The sequence below is a fragment of the Euphorbia lathyris genome, chromosome 1 (assembly GCF_963576675.1).
Source record: "Euphorbia lathyris chromosome 1, ddEupLath1.1, whole genome shotgun sequence".
Taxonomy (NCBI): Eukaryota; Viridiplantae; Streptophyta; class Magnoliopsida; order Malpighiales; family Euphorbiaceae; genus Euphorbia; species Euphorbia lathyris.
The window spans coordinates 104048161-104070761 of NC_088910.1; the positions used below are offsets into that span (position 1 = coordinate 104048161).

The 22601-nt window shown below is 36.6% G+C and overlaps 2 protein-coding genes across 17 annotated transcripts; both read left to right on the forward strand.

Annotated features, from left to right (window-relative positions):
- The first annotated feature begins 6286 nt into the window (after window positions 1–6286).
- On the forward strand, window positions 6287–21028 carry LOC136209667 (AP2/ERF and B3 domain-containing transcription factor At1g50680-like). Of its 16 annotated transcripts, XM_066001294.1 has the most exons (13): window positions 6287–6398; window positions 6519–6603; window positions 7141–7199; window positions 7348–7422; window positions 8474–8515; window positions 8638–8714; window positions 8841–8920; window positions 10014–11797; window positions 11945–12019; window positions 18053–18360; window positions 18570–18646; window positions 18773–18873; window positions 20995–21028. In XM_066001294.1, exon 8 carries the CDS (start codon window positions 10126–10128, stop codon window positions 10915–10917), a length of 792 nt encoding a protein of 263 aa, XP_065857366.1. In that variant the 5' UTR covers window positions 6287–6398; window positions 6519–6603; window positions 7141–7199; window positions 7348–7422; window positions 8474–8515; window positions 8638–8714; window positions 8841–8920; window positions 10014–10125; the 3' UTR covers window positions 10918–11797; window positions 11945–12019; window positions 18053–18360; window positions 18570–18646; window positions 18773–18873; window positions 20995–21028. The 16 variants fall into 16 exon arrangements, with proteins under 16 accessions (XP_065857366.1, XP_065857323.1, XP_065857355.1 ...); XM_066001251.1 differs by lacking the exon at window positions 8474–8515 and adding an exon at window positions 8367–8428 and having other exon boundaries at window positions 8841–11797; XM_066001283.1 differs by lacking the exons at window positions 8474–8515; window positions 8841–8920 and adding an exon at window positions 8367–8428.
- On the forward strand, window positions 21015–22261 carry LOC136209749 (AP2/ERF and B3 domain-containing transcription factor At1g50680-like). Its single transcript, XM_066001333.1, has one exon. It carries the CDS (start codon window positions 21020–21022, stop codon window positions 21989–21991), a length of 972 nt encoding a protein of 323 aa, XP_065857405.1. The 5' UTR covers window positions 21015–21019; the 3' UTR covers window positions 21992–22261.
- The last annotated feature ends 340 nt before the right edge of the window (window positions 22262–22601 follow it).

Sequence of the window (22601 nt, forward strand, 5' to 3'; positions counted from 1 at the left end):
CTATGTTCTGTCTTAATTTGATTCCTGTTCTTATAAATATTTTTATACTTAACATTGAACAAACACATTAGTACAATTAAATCAAAGCACTTAAATTTAATTGTCTTAATCATGGATTAATTTAAATGATTTTGTCAAATCAAAATCATGTTGGAAAGGTGTTTCAACATACTTCTTATCATTATGCAAAGTAGAATACGCACCTGTTGAGTTTGGAAGCGTAGAAGAGCCAACAAGGTCATTTTGGAGATTTGGATCATTGCCCATGCTATCACCTTCAATACGTGATTGTGGTTGTGGAGGTCGCATAGAGCGAATGTAACATCATTGTATTATAACTATTTTCTTTTTCATCTTTTCATGCTGACAATAAAATATTTATAGGAATCAAGTAAGATAACCATATATATTTCATGTTTTATTTATACAAAAATTAAAGCATAATATTTAAAAACAAATTGGTTAACCAACTTTATTAGACAAATCAAACAAAAATTCTAATCTGATTATATTACCTTCATCCATTGATATGTAAATACAAACCATATATTAAATTAAAACTAATTCAGCACAAAATACTATGAAACTTCTATTCTAAAGACAAAAATCATGGCCTGACATGAAACAAATATATAAGAAAAACAATAAAAAAAACAGTAAAACTAAAATTTTCCTATTGCATAAACATAAAGTTACTTGAAATTTTAAAACAACAAAACTAAAATTTTCTTACTGCATAAACATAAAGTTACTTGAAATTTCAAAACAGCAAAACTAAAATTATATAAACGGAAACACAGTGGCTTACCTAAATACCAAAATGCAGGTGGAAACGCGGGTGGAATGAACAGAAACGCGGGTGGAATGAACGGAAACGCAACACAAACGCAGATGGAAATGCAGGGAGTGGAGGAGTAGATGTAGCGACTGTGTTTGTAAACATAAACGAGATTTAGAGTTGTTGTAGGGCAAGAGTTTTCTTTAGGTTATTATTTAGTTTGTAAAGTTCAATATTACCTCTGTTATACATATTCTTTTATTTTTCATAAAAGCCCCTCTACATCTACTAATTTATTTTGATACTTTTATATAAAAATAATACTTATAAATTAAAATTAATAATTCTATTTGGGAATCCATTATTAAAATATAAATTTATTATTGCTAAACTTTCGGTTATTTCAGTCCAGTTCGGTCCAATCCAATCCGGTTGTCGGTTCGGTGCTGGATAAATTTCAGTACAGTTTGCACTATGCCATTTTCCCTTTCACATGACACAAGATACTTGACAGTCATTTGTTTTCGTGTCGTCTGAATATTTTTCGTGACAGTATTTTAACTTTATGTCATGTGAAGGCGTAATTAAAAATGCGCTCGATTCTCAGATGACATTACGATTATAGTCTTATGTCATCTCAAAAGAACGCGATTTTGATGGAAAAGTCACTTAACCATCAGACGACACTACGAATAAATGACTGTCATTGTTATATGAAAATAAAAAAGTGGCAACCAAATATTAGAAAAGCGGGGAGCAAAAAGAGCAAAAAATTTAACGCGCGCTCAAAACTCAAAACCTAAAATCGATTCCCCCTCTTCTCATTTCTAATTTCATATCCTCTTTTTCTATCTCTACATCTTTCTTCCTCAAACTAAAGATCTCCAAATAGTTTCTCTCTCTTCCTTCCTCTCAACAAAGCTTCGATGGCAACACCTTAGAGCAGCCATGGTCTCCCTTTTCCTACTTTGCTTTATATGTTGTCTTTGTTCCTCCATTTTCTTCAGCTCTTAGAGGATCGATTTTAAAGCTGGAGGTAAGGTTCCCCATATTTTGAATCGATGGTTTACCTGTCTTGTTGTGGCCCTAATTTATGTATATTTCCTCTAGGGTTTATACATAATCTACAATATCTACATGTTTAATCTTTTTGTTGTTTTTTTTCTCTCTCTCCAGGCTGATCTGCAGATCTAAGATGGCATTAGTATCCTTACCTGTGGATATAACAAGTTCTGTCCATTTGTTCATGGCCTTATTGAATTCAAGTTCTGGTAAGTTCGAGCTGAATTTTTGCACTATAATAAATTTATGTCATCTATTATGCGTTTATCAGTTTTGTGCATAAATTGGTGACTGATCTTGTGAAGGAGTTTTTGGATTATTGTTGAACTAGGTAGTTTGGGTCTTGTGATTTGTCAATTCCTTCAAATTGTTTCATAGAGATGATTTTAGATAATTGCTTCAAGTAACTTTTCGCACTCTGAAATGCACACCAAGTATTTGTTTTTATGACTAACAGAAATTTTCTACAACAGACAGGCCAACAAAACATGTGTATGTATGCATGTATGTTTGTGTATAATTGTTATTGTGACCTTCATCTTCATCTCTTATAAACGACCCCTTTTGATGTTCCGTTATGATATATTCCCCTATTTCTAGGATTTGCTAATTTGACATTGCTAGGGTGTGCTTTTGGTGAATCCGTCTAATTTGCATAACCAATGGCATGTGTTGCCATGGCTCAAAGATGTTTGCTTTATATGGTTACTATCAAATGCTGATGAAGATCAGTAAATTCAGATTTTGGCTATGTAATTAAGCAAATATACATGTTTTGATGAAAGCATGTTATGTTATTTAGAGAAGCATGCAGTCAAAAGAAGACACAACTAGCAAAGACTATCTATCAATATGTTTCCTCTGTAACTTTAATAATTAACTTCACCCATTTCTAAAATATACAAAGACAAAATCATTATCCTCTCTTTAATTAGGATAGTTTGGAATCATATATATTTTGCTGTAAGTTCAAATTCAAAAGAAGTTTGTTTTTTGGTTTGTAAGAAGATATTTGTCTTATATATAGAAAAAAGTGGAAATGATAATCATATGGGTAACATGTATAAATACTAGTACATGTATAAACACCCTTCTTTGCTTTTTTGCCCTTTAATCACACCAATCTAATTATTTCTCAATTTTACAATTAAAGTTGTGAAATTAGAGTTTGCTCTCACTATATATGTAATGAATGTGTTACATCTATTGTGTTGCTATATAAAATTATTAAATTATCGAAAAGATGACGACTTTCCATTATATGCTTACAATCTGATGGTGGTAGCATTGATGATAGGAATTGTCGGGCGATGATTTTGAAGTAGATACCAGACCGATCAGATCAATAACAAGTAGTTCTGTTGTGAGCTGTTTGGTGTATTGGGAAGGAAAGCTTTTTGAGGGCGAGCCTTGGCACAACGGTGAACGTTGTTGTCGTGTGACCAATAGGTCACGGGTTCGAGTCTTAGGAGCGGCCTCTTGCCAAAATAAATTGGCAGGGAAAGGCTTGCCCCCAGTACACCCTTGTGGTGGGACCCCTCCCCGGACCCTCGCTCAGCGGGGACGCGTAGTGCGACAGGGCTGCCCTTTTGGTGATAGGATTGTCAAGGTATACTATTATGGAGAGTGATCAAGATCTGGCCAAGTATTTAATGCACTAATTATGTGGCTTTGTTGTTTGTTAGTCGAGATAATTTTATTTTTCAATCCTTGTTTGATCTCGAACCATATTTTTCGATCTCTGTTTGATCAGTCATTGAACTTGATGCATCAAGATACATAACATATATTGAAGTTTCCTAGTACAGGCTGCAGATATGTTCAGCATAATATTTGTGCTTGCTGATTGCTTCAGTTTCATCCTGTTATGTGATTTCAGTTTGTGTCAATGTTCTTTCACATTTGGCTATGTTAATAGAGGGTTTGATTATATGAAATGTTTCTTTACAAGAAATGAAAAATGGTGTAAGAGAAGCAACCCTTTTGCTTCTTTATATTTATATGCACAATGATGAGAATAATTTTTTAAACTTAAAATAACATAAGATCCATTTTATCCTAAATTGTGTTTGTCATGTTTTTGTCCATATGAGTTTATTTATTGTTGGTAGATATCACGTTCCCCAAATAAATTCTACCTTTGTTCTCGTTCCCCAAATGAATTTGGGTCTGGTTTCTATTAATGGATTTGCTATGAATTTGGGTGAGATTTTGAAATTTTTGCTATTTTTGGATGGTGTATTGTAGTTGGAGACATCAACGAATCAGGGGCTGAATCAAAGAGCTCCTTTGTTTAAAGGGATAAGGTGCCAAAATAGGCCTATGGTTTTTAGGGAAGTATCAATTTAGGCTCAACGTACAAAATAGCACCAATATAGGCTTAAGGTTTAAAAAAGGTACCAATTTAGGTCTCAATAACGGATTGGACACGTCATTCCTATTACTCCGTTAAGTTCTGATTTCTCCATCCACATGTCTCGTTCCATTATCGAGGCCTAAATTGGTACCATTTTTTAAACGTTAAACCTATATTGGTGCTATTTTGTATGGAGCCTAAATTGATACTTCTCCAAAAACCTATTAGACTATAAGCCACATTAGACAATCCATGAACTTGTTGCTAAATTTAGGCTCCAGAGAACTTGTTGCTTTGTATAGGCATTGACTTTTGTGATTATTATGAACTTGTTGCTTGGTCTAGAGGGTCTGTTTAAGAAACCTTGTAAAGTTCACATTAGATCTAACAGATTGGATAATGTTATTTTTTTCTTTGTCTGTGGTTGTATGTCTATATTCATCCTGTGCAGGTTGATTTGTCTATATTCATCTTGTTTGGATTTCTACCGGTTTCACTTTTATGTTCATGACCATGCCTAAATAAAATTATGCAGGAGTTTAGCACATGTATACAACTAATTGATCAGCTTGTGATAGAAAATATGAATTTGAGCTATCGTGTCAAAATCATGTTATATTATCTATATGTTTCTTATGATTAAATATGATGCAAATGATAATCGTGTCAATTCCAACTTTAGCAAGCATATGGAGATCAGTTGTCTTTACTTTAAGCTTTCATATTTGATAATCTGTTGAATCACTTCATATAGGAATTCAGCAGCTCTTGTGATCCTGTTAGCGCAGGTGGCGTGGTCTTGCACGAGTTATGAAAGTCCGCATAGAATGGACAACCCAAGTGTATTTTATGTTGCAGGGAGCAAAAGGATGGAAGGAAATATGCAAAGAATGTGCATAACAAGTCAGGAGATTCAAGGTTTAGATGTTTAAGTTTCTTGTATAGTTAAATGTTAGTTTTGTAATGAGAAACCTTTGGTTAGAAGTGTGATCTTCACATATGTACAAGTTTATTGTTATATATAAAGGTTATTTGCACATTATTTGCAATATACTTTGGTTATATATACAGGTTCATAGAAGAGGTAAAAAAAAAACAATGACAAAATTCTTATAAGAAAATGTCATCTTACTTTCTATCTAACGATAAAGAACTGATAACAAACTGTCATACTAATTATGTTCAAACAACAGAATTTAATACAAATTATATCATGTGAATTAAGTTATGATGACAGTCGAGAAAACAAAAAATGTCATAACATAACATAACACTTCCATTTTAACTTAATATTTTGTCAGATTATTTAAAAATCGTGTCATGAGAACATATATTCCGTGACAGTTGTTATTAGATAATCCGTATATAAGTAGTGGTCAGATGACAGGTTGCTATTTGGTCGCTGTCATGTGAGGCTATTACGGATGACAGAGCGCGACCGTCGTCTGATGCCTTATCAGACGGTAGCGAGCCCTGTGACAGATTTATATCGTGCGGGACGATGGTTTTTAACCGTCATCTGAAGAGGGTTTTGGCGTAGTGTCGATCCAGTTCTTTGGCAAAAAGTCAACGGTTCAGTCCAGTCCAGTTCGGTTCTCCAAAAAAAGTCAACGGTCCAGTCCAATTCCGGAGTTTTTTCCTCGGATATTCGGTCCGGTCCAGTATCTCCAGGATCCGTGCCCAGCCCTAGTTCTAATTACGGAACGTTTGGTATTCTATTGAGATAGGGATAAAGATAAAGGTTGAGATAGGGACAAGGATAAATTGTTAGCATAAGGATAAAAATATGATAGTCGAAAATTATTATTCAATGTTTCGCATGTGGGATTGAGATAGAGATAAAATAATATATTTTACTATTTTAACCTTATTTAAACTACATAATATTCAGATGGACTTTTCTATCTTATTAAATCACACAATTATACCACCCCAAATATAGGATTGAGAGATAAGCGCGTCTCACTCTTCTATCTCCCCAACAAACGAGGAATAACTTTATCTCCTGCTTTTTATCCCCATCTCAACTCCTAACAAACACCCCGTAATTAATCTTTCTAGCATTTGTAAGAATAAATATGTTTTGACTATTCATTGTTGCTTTTCATTTTGCAATTCCTTTGGGGCTTGGATGAAGAACTTTTAGCAATAGTTCCAAAGCCTGTACTTGCTGTTCTGCTTCTTTATCCCTTAACTGCAAAGGTTTTTTCCTCGTCTCTTTTCCACTATTCTTTTATGTTTTGTAGTTTCGCAGAATTAATTAATCTTTGCTAAGTTTAGTTATATTTGCTTATCTATTTGGGCTTGGATACATTGATGTAGGAGATTATCGATGAAATTGGTAATGCCTGCGGAACTATAGGGCTTCTTCATGCTGTTGGAAACATCACTTCAAAGATCAAGCTTCGTAAGTTTTTGTAGTCATTTTGGATATGGTTCATTCATACCCCATCTTTCTGAACCAACCCAATTTGGAAGAGGTCAAGCAAATAGATAAAAAGTACTGATATAGTAGCATTAAGAACTATACAAATGTCTTACGCATTTGTTTTAGTTTCACTGTAATGGGCTGCAATAAGTGCATAATGATTTACATCAGATCTGGAATCTTGAAATTGTTGAACAAACAGATAGATTACGTTGCTTTAGTAGAGCCATAGAACATGCATGAAGCCATTTACAAGAATAATGATGACATTATGCTTGGCTTTCTGCTGTTCTGTAAGCCCCCAAAACATGCATTTTGTAGTGCAACCAACTAATTGGTGTTTTCTTGTTTCAAATGGGATTGTTGAAGTTGTTGATGATTGGGAAAAGGCTTGCAGCTATGGCTAAGCACATACATCTCACACATTGCGTCTATTAGTACAATTACTGACTAATTTCAAAATCCCATCACGTAACTATATGACTTATATTTTGGTATTTAACTTACTATTTTCAGTTGAGGGATCATTCTTTGATAGGTTTTTCGAATCCACTACAAAGATGGATCCACTGGAGGTTTTCTTCTCTTCCTTTTGTTTATGACCCTTCTGCAGTTCTCATTCCAAGTCCCTACAATATACTGATAGTTTTAATTTGATCCTTTAGTTTGATGGTTGCTTTATTTTGTTTCTTTATCTTTCTCTTATCCATGTATTTTGTACAGCGTGCTGCATTTCTTGAAAATGACAGAGAAATGGAAGTTGCTCATTCTGCACCGGCTACAGGTGGTTAAACAGAGGTATGTGTTGTGACTATTTAGCTTATCATTAAATGTAAATTAGAGGAATTATGGGGTACAATTATGAGCTAGGTTGCACTGAAACTCCTATTAGTAGCGTTTCTGCATTTTGTGTCTGTTTCTGAAATAGGAACTCCTGGAAACCACTATGACACGTTTGCAGGCGCGTTTTTGTAAATATTGAAAATAGGAAACATTTGGCTTAGGTAACTGTTTCCTCCGGCAACACAATCCAATTCCAATTCCGACCATGATTCTAGTAATTGGAACTTCCTCTTCACCTAGAACTTCTTAATTGATGATGATTTTTATTCCACAAATTCTAATTATTCCTATTTTCTGCTCATTGTTGTAATCATTGCAGAATATAAATACCAACTTTATACTTCAAATATTCATAAATATATCCCTATATTTTTAGTATTTACATGTTTACCCCACCTTTCCGGGCAACATATGTTATGAGCATATTCTACATTTGAAGTCTAATTTCATACATATATATGTGCCTCAAGAGTAATCCTTCCCATTTATCCATAATAGATTCCCATTTTATCACCTCTGATAATGAGGCACTCAGCAGTATACTAATGGATTTTGCTGGAGTTAAAAAATGTTTCCATGTCAGGGAATTTGACCAGTAAAGTTACATAGTTATGATTCGATACTGGGGATGTTGGTGAGAAAGGATATGGTATTCTATGTTTTGTGTGGTACTTGGAGATCATAAATAATTGATAGGATTTGGTCTTTTCTTGATGATGAGGGACTGGAAAGTTTGTGTTGAAGGAAATATTGAATGACAAGGGTAACAGCTAGTGAATCTGTGCGAAATGAAGCTGATGGGATGTGAAATTTAAGATAGGGACTGAGATGCTAATACCTGATAAGAGAGCTATGATCGTAAATGATGACTGAGGACTATGTCATGTGCTTTTTTCTAGTTCTTGCTGATCAAGTGAATGACCAATGCTGTGAAGTGGCAGTGCTTGCTTTACTTTTTCCGGTAAAGCATTTGCTTTATTTCTTACCAATATTTGTTTGTCTACAGATAATGTGGACACTGATTTTATCTGCTTCACATGTGTGGAAGGTAAAAGCTTTCTGATCACTGATTTAGTCCCTTTGGGATTAAGTATTGGAAGCAAAAATCAGAACTAAGCTACAATATTCTACCCTCATGAAATTTTCTAATTTTAGCTATTCTATGTGTAGGGGAGCTTTTTGAGCTAGATGGAAGAAAGTCAGGATCCATATGGCATGGTGCATCCTCACCTTGCAGCTTATTGCAGGTAAGTATATGCGACTATAGCAGTTCTTTTCACTTCTTTTATAGTCTTTGTGGCTCCAAAGAAGATAACAAAAATGAAGAATGAAATGAGATAATCAAATTGAAGCGATATTTACCACTTCTGCAGAGAGATGAATCAATTGAATTGAGCCCAAATAAGATGAATGTAGTACATGTTAGATGATCAGGCTGAAATGTTGACTGACGGTAGGTGCATTTTACCCTACACATATGTACACCTCATTGAATGCAAATTGGCTTAATTTGGTGTTCTAATCCGTGCCTATTTTGTAAAGTCTGATTTGCTGTTTCTGCATAAAACTCCAAAAAATTTAGCCCAAAATTCTGGGGAACCTATCAACTTATTTCGGCTAAGAATATAACTAAACGTTTTCGTGCTTCATTATAAGCTGCTAACCTCTTTGCAATGCAAGTAAGCAACTCATACATCTGCTCAAATTTCGGTGATTTATTATCACGGAAATATATTAAAAAAAATTACTCAAAATTATCAAACGGTAACATTCAGGCTAAATGGTACATTTGTTGTCTACGGCTAGAGAGAATACTATAAGAGAATAATAAAAAAAAGTATTTCTGGCTAACATGTTAATAGTAAGGAATACATTTTTCTTTTCTCATCAAAATAATATCCTGTGTTTCAAAACATTATTGCCATCAGGTGTTAAAGGTTCAAAATACTTTTGTAATTATCGATTTTTAAACTTTTTTTTAAAGAAAATAGGAAAAAAAAAAAGAATAGATGAGGAAAAAAATAACTTCTGCACAGATTGTTTCAGCAAATGAAAAATTAGAAGCATAACAGAATGAAAACTAGTATATTTTTCATCTTTTTACCTTTCTCCACAAAAGTCAACTGCAAACTGTCATATGCATTCTTTTATCACCATGTATGGTTAGTTCCACAACTTGCCATGATAAGCTACAAGTATAGCTCAGGTCTAAGTTGTACCTGCTCTTCTGCAAATATATGTATTTCTTCCATTTGGTTTCCTTCATCTTGTTTTATGGATAACAGTAAGAATTCTGTTGCACCTTCCAAAAATGATTCTGCAGTACCTGTCATTTTATAGTTGTAGTTACCATAACCAATTCTTAGTGTGCTGTCACTTTAAAATTTCTCCAGCTATATTCAGTCCCCTCCCTGCTTATAAATGCATAGTAGGTTTAGTTTCTTCTCCATTGTTCTTTTCACAAGATTGTGTGGGAAAATTGAGAAGGCTATGGAGTTGAATTTGAGGCTCAACATGTCCATTAATAGTTCAAACTCGAATTTCAGCAACGATAGCGGATCAGCTTCAAAGTTCGGAGGAGTGATTTGGCTTAGAAGTGGCAAGTGGGGTGCTCGGATCGCCTATAAGTACAAGGCGTACTGGCTAGGAACATACGACATGGAAGAAGAGGCAGCAACGGCTTATGATAGAGCAGCAATCAAACTTCAAAGAAGCGATACGCCACTCAACTTCCATATGCAAACCTACACAGTCCAGGAGACGAAATTCCAAGGTCTGTACTCGAACGAGGAGATCCTGGAGATGATAAAAAACAAAACTTACATCACCAAATTCAGTAGCTTTCTTGCAAATCAATCTTTGGTGAGAGAATTCAACGCGAGTAATCCATCACGCCGCTATGGTGGGATCTCGTATCAACTCCTTTTCCAGAAGGAGTTGACACAAACTGATGTTACTCACATCAAAGGGCTTTACATCCCTAAAGTATATGCAATGGGGCACTTTCCACCACTGGCTGGTGTGAACTCGGAAACGAGAGAAGGTGGCGAGAGAATGTCCACCGAGCTAATCTTCTATGATAAACATTGTCGGCCATGGACTTTCGGGTATTCGTACTGGAAGAGTACACAGACTTTTGTGTTTACAAAAGGGTGGAGACACTTCCTGAGGATGAACAGCTTGAAGCCGAGAGATTCAGTCTTCTTCTACATATGTAAGCAGCAAAGGGACAATCAGAGAAAAACATATTACGTGATAGATGTGCAGCGCGCTGGAACCGAACTTTATGGCTTGTGTTGGATTATAGACATGGAAAATGATTTTTGGAAAAATATAAACAAGGGTATAGAAGTTGTAGAAATGAAGGAAGAGACTGATAATGAAGTGAAGCTTTTTGGTGTTCAGATTGGAAGAAGAGTGGATCATAAGCGGAAAAGGACCGAGGAATAAGAATAACTTCGCTGCTGTTTTTGTTTATTGATTGTTTGAATTTCAGAATTTAGTCATTTCAAATTTTCATTTCCACTAAGTGAACTTTTATGTTCATTATCATATGATTTCAGTTTATCCAACCTGATTTTAGTTTATGACAGAGAATTTATATTTTGTAGTTTCGCAGAATTAATTATTCTTTGCTAAGTTTAGTTATATTTGCTTATCTATTTGGGCTTGGATACATTGATGTAGGAGATTATCAATGAAATTGTACTACTTGCTGAATATGTTAACTGCCTCTTCAGAGTGAAGAAGAAAGATTGCTGCAGGAAGTTTTTATTGGTAGTAATGCCTGCGGAACTATAGGGCTTCGTGAAGCAAAGAGAAAAAAAGTACTGATATAGTAGCATTAAGAACTATACAAATGTCTTACGCATTTGTTTTAGTTTCATGGTAATGGGCTGCAATAAGTGCATAATGAGTTACATCAGATCTGAAATCTTGAAACTGTTGAACAAACAGATAGATTACGTTGCTTTAGTAGAGCCATAGAACATGCATGGAGCCATTTACAAGAATAATGATGACATTATGCTTGGCTTTCTGCTGTTCTGTAAGCCCCAAAAACATGCATTTTGTAGTGCAACCAACTAATTGGTGTTTTCTTGTTTCAAATGGGATTGTTGAAGTTGTTGATGATTGGGAAAAAGCTTGCAGCTATGGCTAAGCACATACATCTCACACATTGCGTCTATCAGTACAATTACTGACTAATTTCAAAATCCCATCACATAACTATATGAGTTATATTTTGGTATTTAACTTACTATTTTCAGTTGATGGATCATTCTTGGATAGGTTTTTCAAATCCACTGCAAAGATGGATCCACTGGAGGTTTTCTTCTCTTCCTTTTGTTTATGACCCTTCTGCAGTTCTCATTCCAAGCCCTAGAACATACTGATAGTTTTAGTTCGATGGTTGCTTAATTTTGTTTCTTTATCTTTCTCTTATTATTTTCTCTTATCCATGTATTTTGTACAGCGTGCTGCATTTCTTGGAAATGACAGAGAAATGGAAGTTGCTCATTCTGCACCTGCTACAGGGGATGAAACAGAGGTATGCCTTGTGACTATGTAGCTTATCATTAAATGTAAATTAGAGGAATTATGGGGTACAATTATGAGCTATGTTGGACGGAAACTCCTATTAGTAGCGTTTCTGCGTTTTGTGTCTGTTTTGGAAATAGGAACTCCTGGAAACCACTATGACACGTTTGCAGGCACGTTTTTGTAAATATTAAAAATAGGAAACATTGGGCTTAGTTAACTGTTTCCGCCAGCAACACAATCCAATTCCAATTCTGACCATGATTCTAGTAATTGGAACTTCCTCTTCACCTAGAACTTCTTAATTGATGATGATTTTTATTCCACAATTCTAATTATTCCTAATTTCTGCTCATTGTTGTAATCATTTGCAGAATATAAATACCAACTTTTTTATTATTATACTTCAAATATTTATAAATATATCCCTATATTTTTAATATTTACATGTTTACCCCACGTTTCCGTGCAACATATGTTATGAGCATATTCTACATTTGAAGTCTAATTTCATACATATATATGTGCCTCAAGAGTAATCCTTCCCATTTATTGATAATAGATTCCCATTTTATCACCTCTGACAATGAGGCACTCAACAGTATAGTAATGGATTTTGCTGGAGTTAAAAAATGTTTCCATGTCAGGGAATTTGACCAGTAAAGTTACATTGTATGATTCGATACTGGGGAAGTCTGGGGAAGTGTCAGAACCTAAGTTCTGCAGAATTCTGATATAGGATTTAAGGAAGAAAAAGGTAGAAGAAGAAGAGAATTTAGGAGGAAACAGGATGATAATTCTATTGATAGATGTGCTCAATGAGCATGACCAGCTATAAAGGCCAAAACAGTTACAAAGGACTAACAAGAATGCCACCTGGCATAACAAACTAGCTAACAAACAAAAGAGTATCATAACAGAATTACACTCAAGGCATGGCAGTAATTTAAATGCAATCACATATTGCTAACGGTAGATTTCTTCTTTCTCTGATATGTAACAATTCCTTCCCCTTTTGCACATTCTTGTCCCCAAGAATGATAAAATTCTGGAAATTGGCGTCGTATGGTCTGTTCATCCTCCCAAGTAGCATCAACTGCTGAAAAACCGGACCAACGAATGAGAAGCTGTGGGGTGGGTTGATCATTGATGAAAGCTGTTCTAGTGTTAATGACCTTGCTAGGAGTGACAATGTAATCAGGGTCCATGACTGGTGGCAGGGTAGTGAAAACAGGGAGGTGAGGGTGGAGTTGTTTCTTAAGAAGAGAAACGTGAAAGACTGGGTGAAGTTTACAATTTGGAGGAAGTTGTAACCTGTAAGCTACTTGACCAACCTTTTCTAAGACAAGATAGGGACCATAGTACTTGGCTGAGAGTTTCTGAGAAGTCCGAGCAGCCAATGTCAATTGTCTATAAGGCTGGAGCTTAAGAAAAACCATGTCTCCCACTTGAAAGGACCTATCAGACCTGTGCTTATCAGCTGTCTGTTTCATTCTATTTTGAGCAGTAGCAAGGGAGGCCTTCAGATACCCATTCATCTGCTCCCTGTCGGCTAAGAAGGCTTCAACAGCAGCTACCTGTGTAGAGTTTGGAGCGATAGCAAGAGGAAGGGTAGGCGATATACCATATAGGGCTTGAAATGGACTCATGGTGATAGAGCTGTGATAGCTGGTGTTATACCAGTATTCTGCAAGGCTTAGCCAATAGTGCCATTTTTTTGGTTTGAGGAAACACATGCTGCGTAGATAGCCCTCTAGGCATTGGTTCAAACGCTCAGTCTGACCATCATTTTGGGGATGGTAGGCACTACTGAACTTCAGTTGAGTCCCCATCAACCTCAATAACTCTTTCCAAAAAGTGCCCGTGAAGATCTTGTCCCTATCCGAGATGATGGACTGTGGCATTCCATGAAGTTTGAAAACTGAATCTAAGAAGACTTGAGCAACCTGTGAGGCATTAAAAGGATGAGAAAGTGGAATGAAATGGCCATACTTGGTAAAACGATCTATCACCACTAGTATAGTGTCGAACCCTCTGGACTTAGGTAACTTTTCGATAAAGTCCATAGAGATTCCTTGCCATGCATTCTGAGGAATGGTAATTGGTTGTAAGAGGCCTGGATAAGCAGCATGATCTGCTTTACACCTTGAGCAAGTGTCACAGGTGGAAATCCATTGAAGCACTTCAGCCTTCATCTTAGGCCAATAAAATTGTTGCTGGAGTTTGGTAAGGGTGCCTTTTACCCCGGAATGACCTCCTATGGGAGAGTTGTGACAAGTAAACACAAGCTTTGATCGAAGTTCAGTGGATGCGCCAATGTAGATCCTGTCATGATACTTAAGCAGGCCTTTGGATAAGGAATAGGGTGGTTTCCCTTGAGGTTGAATCATTAACTGTTGCAGCAATGTCTGGGCTGCTGTATCATTCTCATAAGACGCTTGGACCTCCTCCATCCAAGTGGGAATGACTAAACTGATGGCCTGCAGGGTCATCTTGTCTTCCATCTGCCTAGAGAGTGCATCAGCAACTTTGTTGTCCTGTCCCCGTTTGTATTGAATTGTATAATCCAACCCAAGCAATTTGGATATTCCTTTTTGCTGCAAATAGGTGTGTAGCTTCTGCTCAAGGAGATGCTTTATGCTCTCATGATCGGTCTTTATGATAACTGGGGTGGATTCCAAGTAGTGACGCCAAGTTGTGCAAGCTTGGATTATGGCCAGTAATTCTCTCTCGTATGCCGAAAGGGATTGGTGGCGAGGGCTGAGACTTTTAGAAAGGAAGCAAATGGGTCGGCCTTGCTGCATGAGCACTGCGCCTATTCTTGAACCGCTTGCATCACACTCAAGCACAAATGGCTTAGAGAAATCAGGAAGGGCTAATACAGGAGCTTGTGACATGAGCTTTTTAAGGGCTAGAAATGCCTCTGTAGCAGAAGTAGACCAGTGGAATTGATCTTTCTTTAACAGGTCAGTTAAAGGTTTACTAATGAGGCCATACCCTTTTATGAAGCGTCTGTAGTAACCAGTGAGTCCCAGGAACCCTCTAAGACTCTTTAGAGTAGTTGGAACTGGCCATTCAGTCATTGCCACAATTTTAGCTGGATCTGTTGATACCCCTGCAGCAGAAATAATGTGGCCTAGGTAGGAAACTGAAGATACAGCTATATCACACCTAGAACCTTTAGCAAAGAGTTGATGCTGAGCTAGCAATTGAAATGTGAGCTCCAAGTGCTGAAGATGGTCTGCTTCTGTCTTGCTATAGATGAGAATATCATAAAAAAAGACCAATATAAACCTGCGTAAATAAGGCTGAAATATTTGGTTCATTAGTGATTGAAAGGTAGCGGGTGCATTTGTGAGCCCAAAGGGCATCACCAGGAACTCATAGTGTCCTGAATGGGTTTTGAAAGCTGTTTTGGAAACATCTTCTTGGCGCATACGAATCTGGTGGTAACCAGAACGAAGATCAAGCTTAGTGAACACTGTGGCCCCTTGTAGTTCATCAATCAGTTCCTGAATCACAGGAATGGGGAATTTGTCCTTGATAGTGTGTTTATTAAGCTCTCTATAATCAACACAGAATCTCCAAGACCCATCTTTTTTTTTAACAAGTAAAACAGGGGAGGCATAAGGGCTTGTACTAGGCTGAATGACTCCAGAGGTAAGCATTTCAGCTATTAACCTCTCTATTTCATTCTTTTGATGAAAGGAGTACCTGTAGGGCCTGGAATTGATTGGTTCAATGGTTTTAAGAGGTATGGAATGGTCATGTGACCTTGGTGGAGGTAAGGCTGTAGGGTTTAGAAACAAGGCCTTGTACTGATGTAGTAATGGTGTGTAAGGTGGTGGTGCAGGTGGTAAGAAATCAGGTTGTTTGGTGGTGTTTTGGGGTTCTGTGTCCTCACTGAGTTGCAATAGGAATAGAGAGGAAGCTACACCTCTCCAACCTTTGGTGAGAAGTTTGTTTACTGACTTAAGTGTCATCTGTTTAATGGACATGTCCTCAACCTCAATGCCTTTAAGTTCTACTTCCTTCTTATCTTTGCACACAAGTAATCTATTGTTATCAAAATCAAATGTCACAGGTGTGTGAGCTCTCATCCAATCAGCCCCCAAAATTAAATCATATTCCCCTAGCTCGAGTACTCTTAAAGTAAATTGGAACCTGGTGTGATGCATTGTCCATGAACAGTCCTGGCATTTGTATTGGACTGTAAGCTGTCTCCCATCTGCAATGGTGACTGCTGCAGGCTTGACCTTGATCAATGGTAGCTTAACTTCCTTTGCAAAGTGTTCGTCCACAAAGCTGTGGGTGCTGCCACTATCTATCAAGATGTGAATAATCTTCTTCTGCATAGTTCCTTTCAGTTTCAAGGTTCCACTGGTTCTACCACCAGTAAGAGCATGAATAGACAGGGAAATTTGCTCGTCCTCGGGAGAAGGTGGGGACAGAGCTTCTTCTTCCTGTATTCCCTCAGTGGTTGGCTCAGGTTCTTCTTCCAGTGCTTCCATGGCCTGTAATTTCTTAGTTGTGCAAGTATGGCCTGGGAAAAATTTGTCTCCACAGCGCCAACAAACTCCAGGAGTTCTTTTCATAGGTGCAGGGTGAGTGGTGACTGGTTGATTGGGTTCAGGCAATTTGTGTGAAGGTGTTGGGTTTGTATTTGGTTTAGTAGGGGTAGTGGGTGTCCAGGATTTGTTTGGTAAGGGCGATCGAAAGGTAGGTTTAGGTTTTAAGGCTTCCATCATGGCCTGAACATGTAATTCCTGGAATTTGGCTTGTTGAATGGCATCGTATAAGGATACAGGTTTGAATGATCTCACTGAAGTCTGTAATTCTGGTTTTAGGCCAGCTATGAATCCCTTACATCTTCATCAATGGTGGGATAAGATTTCTCCAGGCGAAGCTTCATCTCTTCGAACTGATCCTGAAATGCTTCCACCGTAGTGACCTGTCGCAGCTTAAGTAATTGTTCTACGGCGTCACGAACTACGGTGTCCGGGAACCGTTTGTTCACCTCATCAACGAATTCCGGCCAAGTCGCCGCCATATGACTCGGTTTCCAGTTCCTGTACCACTTCTCGGCTCGTCCCTGCATAAACAGTCCGGCTAGGTCTACTCGTTTTTCATCACTAATCTCGAATATCTGGAAATATTTGCTGCACTTGCTAATCCAGAGATCCGCTTCAGTTCCATCAAAGGGAGGTAACTCGCACCGCGGCAACATCTTATTGACCGGAACTGCAGCCTTGTTGCCTGAGTTTTCACCAGAATAGTATCCCGACGAGTTGAAACTTGCAAATCCTCCAGGCGGAGTTGGCCCAAGTATTCCCTTAGAACCAGGGAAGACATCCTTCTCTTTGAATGGGTTAACAGGGGTCTTCAACGGAATCGAAATTGATTCAGATTGAGGTTCCACCATCTTGCTAATGGCGTTGATGGTTTTCTGAACGAGCGTTTCCAAATTTTTATGAGAGGTGAGTAGGGATTGATGCATAGCCGATTGTTCCTTCTTTAGCTGAGTTTGCTCAGTTAACAGAGCCTCTATTCTCTGGTTTTGGATTTTTTGCTCGTCGGAGATCTGAGCTTTCAGTTCCGTCAACTTCGTCTCCGTCGACGTTTTCTGTTCATTCAGCTCGGCGCTGAGTGCTGTCAATTGTTCCGCCAAGGCTTCCATTCGTGTAATTGCTCTCGTCTGCGGGTGGACCATAAATGGCCGGAGGAGACGTCGTCTCTGATACCAATGTCAGAACCTAAGTTCTGCAGAATTCTGATATAGGATTTAAGGAAGAAAAAGGTAGAAGAAGAAGAGAATTTAGGAGGAAACAGGATGATAATTCTATTGATAGATGTGCTCAATGAGCATGACCAGCTATAAAGGCCAAAACAGTTACAAAGGACTAACAAGAATGCCACCTGGCATAACAAACTAGCTAACAAACAAAAGAGTATCATAACAGAATTACACTCAAGGCATGACAGTAATTTAAATGCAATCACATATTGCTAACGGTAGATTTCTTCTTTCTCTGATATGTAACAGGAAGTTGGTGAGAAAGGATATGGTATTCTATGTTTTGTGTGGTACTTGGAGATCATAGATAATTGATAGGATTTGGTCTTTTCTTGATGATAAGGGACTGGAAAGTTTGTGTTGATGGAAATATTGAATGACAAGGATAACAGCTAGTGAATCTGTGCGAAATGAAGCTGATGGGATGTGAAATTTAAGATAGGGACTGAGATGCTAATACCTGATAAGAGAGCTATGTCATGTGCTTTTTCCTAGTTCTTGCTGATCAAGTGAATGACCAATGCTGTGAAGTGGCAGTGCTTGCTTTACTTTTTCCGGTAAAGCATTTGCTTTATTTCTTACCAATATTTGTTTGTCTACAGATAATTTGGACACTGATTTTATCTGCTTCACATGTGTGGAAGGTAAAAGCTTTCTGATCACTGATTTAGTCCCTTTGGGATTAAGTATTGGAAGCAAAAATCAGAACTAAGCTACAATATTCTACCCTCATGAAATTTTCTAATTTTAGCTATTCTATGTGTAGGGGAGCTTTTTGAGCTAGATGGAAGAAAGTCAGGACCCATATGGCATGGTGCATCCTCACCTTGTAGCTTATTGCAGGTAAGTATATGCGACTATAGCAATTCTTTTCCCTTCTTTTATAGTCTTTGTGGCTCCAAAGAAGATAACAAAAATGAAGAATGAAATGAGATAATCAAATTGAAGCGATATTTACCACTTCTGCAGAGATATGAATCAATTGAATTGAATTGAGCCCAAATAAGATGAATGTAGTACATGTTAGATGATCAGGTGAAATGTTGATGAGGACAGTTGACTGACGGTAGGTGCGTTTTACCCTAGCCATATGTACACCTCATTGAATGCAAATTGGCTTAATTTGGTGTTCTTAATCAGTGGCTATTTTGTAAAGTCTGATTTGCTGTTTCTGCATAAAACTCCAAAAAATTTAGCCCAAAATTCTGGGGAACCCATCAACTTATTTCGGCTAAGAATAGTCCAATATCTGAACCTTTTCGTGCTTCATTATAAGCTGCTAACCTCTTTGCAATGCAAGTAAGCAACTCATACATCTGCTCAAATTTCGGTGACTTATTATCATGGAATATACAAAAAAAAAATCTCAAAATTATCAAATGGTAACATTCAGGCTAAATGGTACCTTTGTGGTCTACGGCTACAGATAGTACTATGAGAGAATAGTAATAAAAAAAAAAGTATTTCTGGCTAACATGTTAATAGTAAGGAATACATTTTTCTTTTCTCATTAAAATAAATCCTGTTTTTTAAAGAAAATAGGCAGTTGTACTTATATTTGTTATTTGGACTAGAATTAGAATAGATGAGGGGAAAAAAAACTTCTGCACAAATTGTTTCAGCAAATGACAAATTAGAAGCATAATGGAATGGAAACTAGTATATTTTGCATCTACAACTTGCTGTATGTTCATTTTCTTATACAGAGGCAGGCTATGCTAACTAACTCCTGATCTAGGCATAGGCTAATTACTTGAAAGAAGAATCTATATTTCAGGTGGCATCATTTTCATAGATTATCAACTTTTGATCATTTATTCAACATCTTACATTCATTCCTTCTTTAATCCTATTATTCTATTTTGCTGAAAGTGTTTATTGTCTTGAAAAATACATGATTAATGCTAGTAATTTCAACCATCTACATGAATTGAACAGACACTGTTTTCCTATTTGCAAGTCAAGATAAAATGAACTCATGGACAGAATTTTTTATCCTCTTCATAACAAGGAGAAGAAATGATATGATAATCATTTTCATTTCTACCTTTTTGTGCACAATGAGACAGAAATAAATGTCAAAAATAGAGTCAGTGATTTATACAGATTCCGTAAATTCAAAGAAATATGAATTTCTGATTTTCATTTGTAATTTAATATATTGAAATTTTATTCGCAAATGAGTTGAGCGTTTGAAAGAATTTCAGGTTTGGTGAATTGTGAATATGATCTTTTGCCGTCAATATGAAATCTTCTATTCATCGTTACCATGGCGTGCCTGTAAATTTAGTTTTCTTGATCAGGAATTTGAGTATTTTGTTGCATATTTTAAAATGTTTTTTCATATTTTGAAAGCTTATCTTTTTCACCAGGAGTTTGTTAGTATGGCAGTACAGTGACAGGAGGAACAAAGTTGTCAATTAAATTTTCTACTTCCATACAAGGAAGCAAGTAATTTCATTTAAAAAAAAAAAAAAAAGAACACTTCATTGTAGTTGAATTAAACATGAATTAGAGCATATGAAGCTATTAAAAATTGTAACTTCACCATTATTGTTTTTAGCTCAATATGTGAAAGTTGAGTTTCAGAAGATAGTCGTAGCAAATCCGTCTTATTCCTAGGATTCATAGGCAATTTATCATCAGTAAGCTCTATCTTCTAGCCTGTGAAAACTTTTGTATATTTTCCGTAGAGGACATAAACCTTTGCGGAAAACATACAAAGAAAAAATGTAAATTAGTTCTATGTTGTAATGGAATTGGTAAGTACTTCTCTTGAATTTTAATCTTTTTACCATTCTCCACAAGAATCAACTGCCAACTGTCATAAATGCATCTTTGATCCCCACGTATGGTTAATTCGAGGACTTACCATGATAAGCTACAAGTATAGCCAAGTCTAAGGTGCACTTGCTCTTGCAAATGTATGTCTTTCTTCCGTGTGGTTTCGTTCATCTTGTTTTATGGATACACAGTAAGAATCCTGTGGCACCTTCCAAAAATGATTACGCCCCAGCTGCGATGTGAAAACTGTCATTTTATAGTTGACAGTAACCAGAACCAAGTCTTAGTGTGCTGTAACTTTTATATTTATCCAACTATATTTAGAGCTTTCTGCTTATAAATGCATAGTAAGGTTAGTTTCTTCTCTACGTTCGTCTGCCTTTGATTCCTATTGTTCTTTTCACAAGATTGTGAGAGAAAGTTGAGAAGGCGATGGAGTTGGATTTGAGGCTCAACATGTCAGTTGATAGTTCAAACTTGAATATCAGCGACAGCGACGGTAGCGGATCATCCTCAAAGTTCAGAGGAGTGATTTGGCTTAGAAGTGGAAAGTGGGGTGCACGGATTGCTTATAAGTACAAGGCGTACTGGCTGGGAACATACGACATGGAAGAAGAGGCTGCAATGGCTTATGATAGAGCAGCAATCAAACTTCAAAGAAGCCATACGCCACTCAACTTCCATATGGCAATCTACACAGTCCAAGAGACAAAATTCCAAGGTCAGTACTCGAACGAGGAGATCCTAGAGATGATAAAAGACAAAACTTACATCACCAAATTCACTAGCTTTCTTTCAAATCAATCTTCCGTGAGAGAACTCAACACAAGTAATCCATCACACCGCTGTGGTGGGATCTCGTATCAACTCCTTTTCCGGAAGGAGTTGACACAAACTGATGTTACTCACATCAAAGGGTTTCACATCCCTAAAGAATATGCAATGCAGCACTTTCCACCACTGGCTGGTGTGAACTCAGAAACGACAGAAGGTGGCGAGAAAAAGTCCCTGGAGCTAATCTTCTATGATAAACATTGTCGGCCATGGACTTTTCGATATTCGTACTGGAAGAGTACACAGACTTTTGTGTTTACAAAAGGGTGGAGACACTTCCTGAGGATGAACAGCTTGAAGCCGAAAGATTCAGTCTTCTTCTACATATGTAAGCATCAAAGGGACAATCAGGGAAAAAAATATTACATGATAGATGTGCAGCATGCTGGAACGGAAAGTTATAGTTTGCATTGGAATATAGACATGGAAAATGATTTTTGGAAAAATATAAACAAGGGCCTAGAGGTTGAAGAAATGGAAGAAGAAGAGGAGACTGATAATGAAGTGAGGCTTTTTGGTGTTCAGATTGGAAGAAGAGTGAATGATAAGCGGAAAAGGATTGATGAATAAGAACAACTTTGCTGCTTCTGTTTCTTTTTATTGAATTTGCAGTTTCTTTTATTGATTTTCATGAATTTTAGAATTTAGCCATTTCAAATTTTCATTTGCAATCAGTGAACTTCTATGTTCATTACAACATGATTCCAATTTATCCACATGATTTTAGTTTATTACAGAAGATTTGTATTGTGTTTCTATGCTTTATGAGATGAGTTTATGTAACTTTATAACTTTCAATATGTAGTATTCTGGAAAATATGACTTGCTTTTTTTTTATTATTATTTTCACCTAAATTTATCTTACCCAGAAGAGATGCAATTAGCGATTTGTCAAGGCTACAGAATCATAACGGAAAATTCTATTGTGATTCCGTACCATTGGATCTTATTAATAAAAATACGATAATTATACAATTTAATCATTTTTTAGGGAAATGATAAAATCATCTGATTCATTGTATGTTGTATCTTTTTTGTTTGTTATTTATAGATGGTTTTGAAAATAAAACGTATAAATACAGTTTTCTAGTAATGAATGTATAAACTGCATTTTATTTTTATTATTATTAATTCTTTTCAATCTCATAGCTGATAAATTAATATTGTTATATCTTACCAA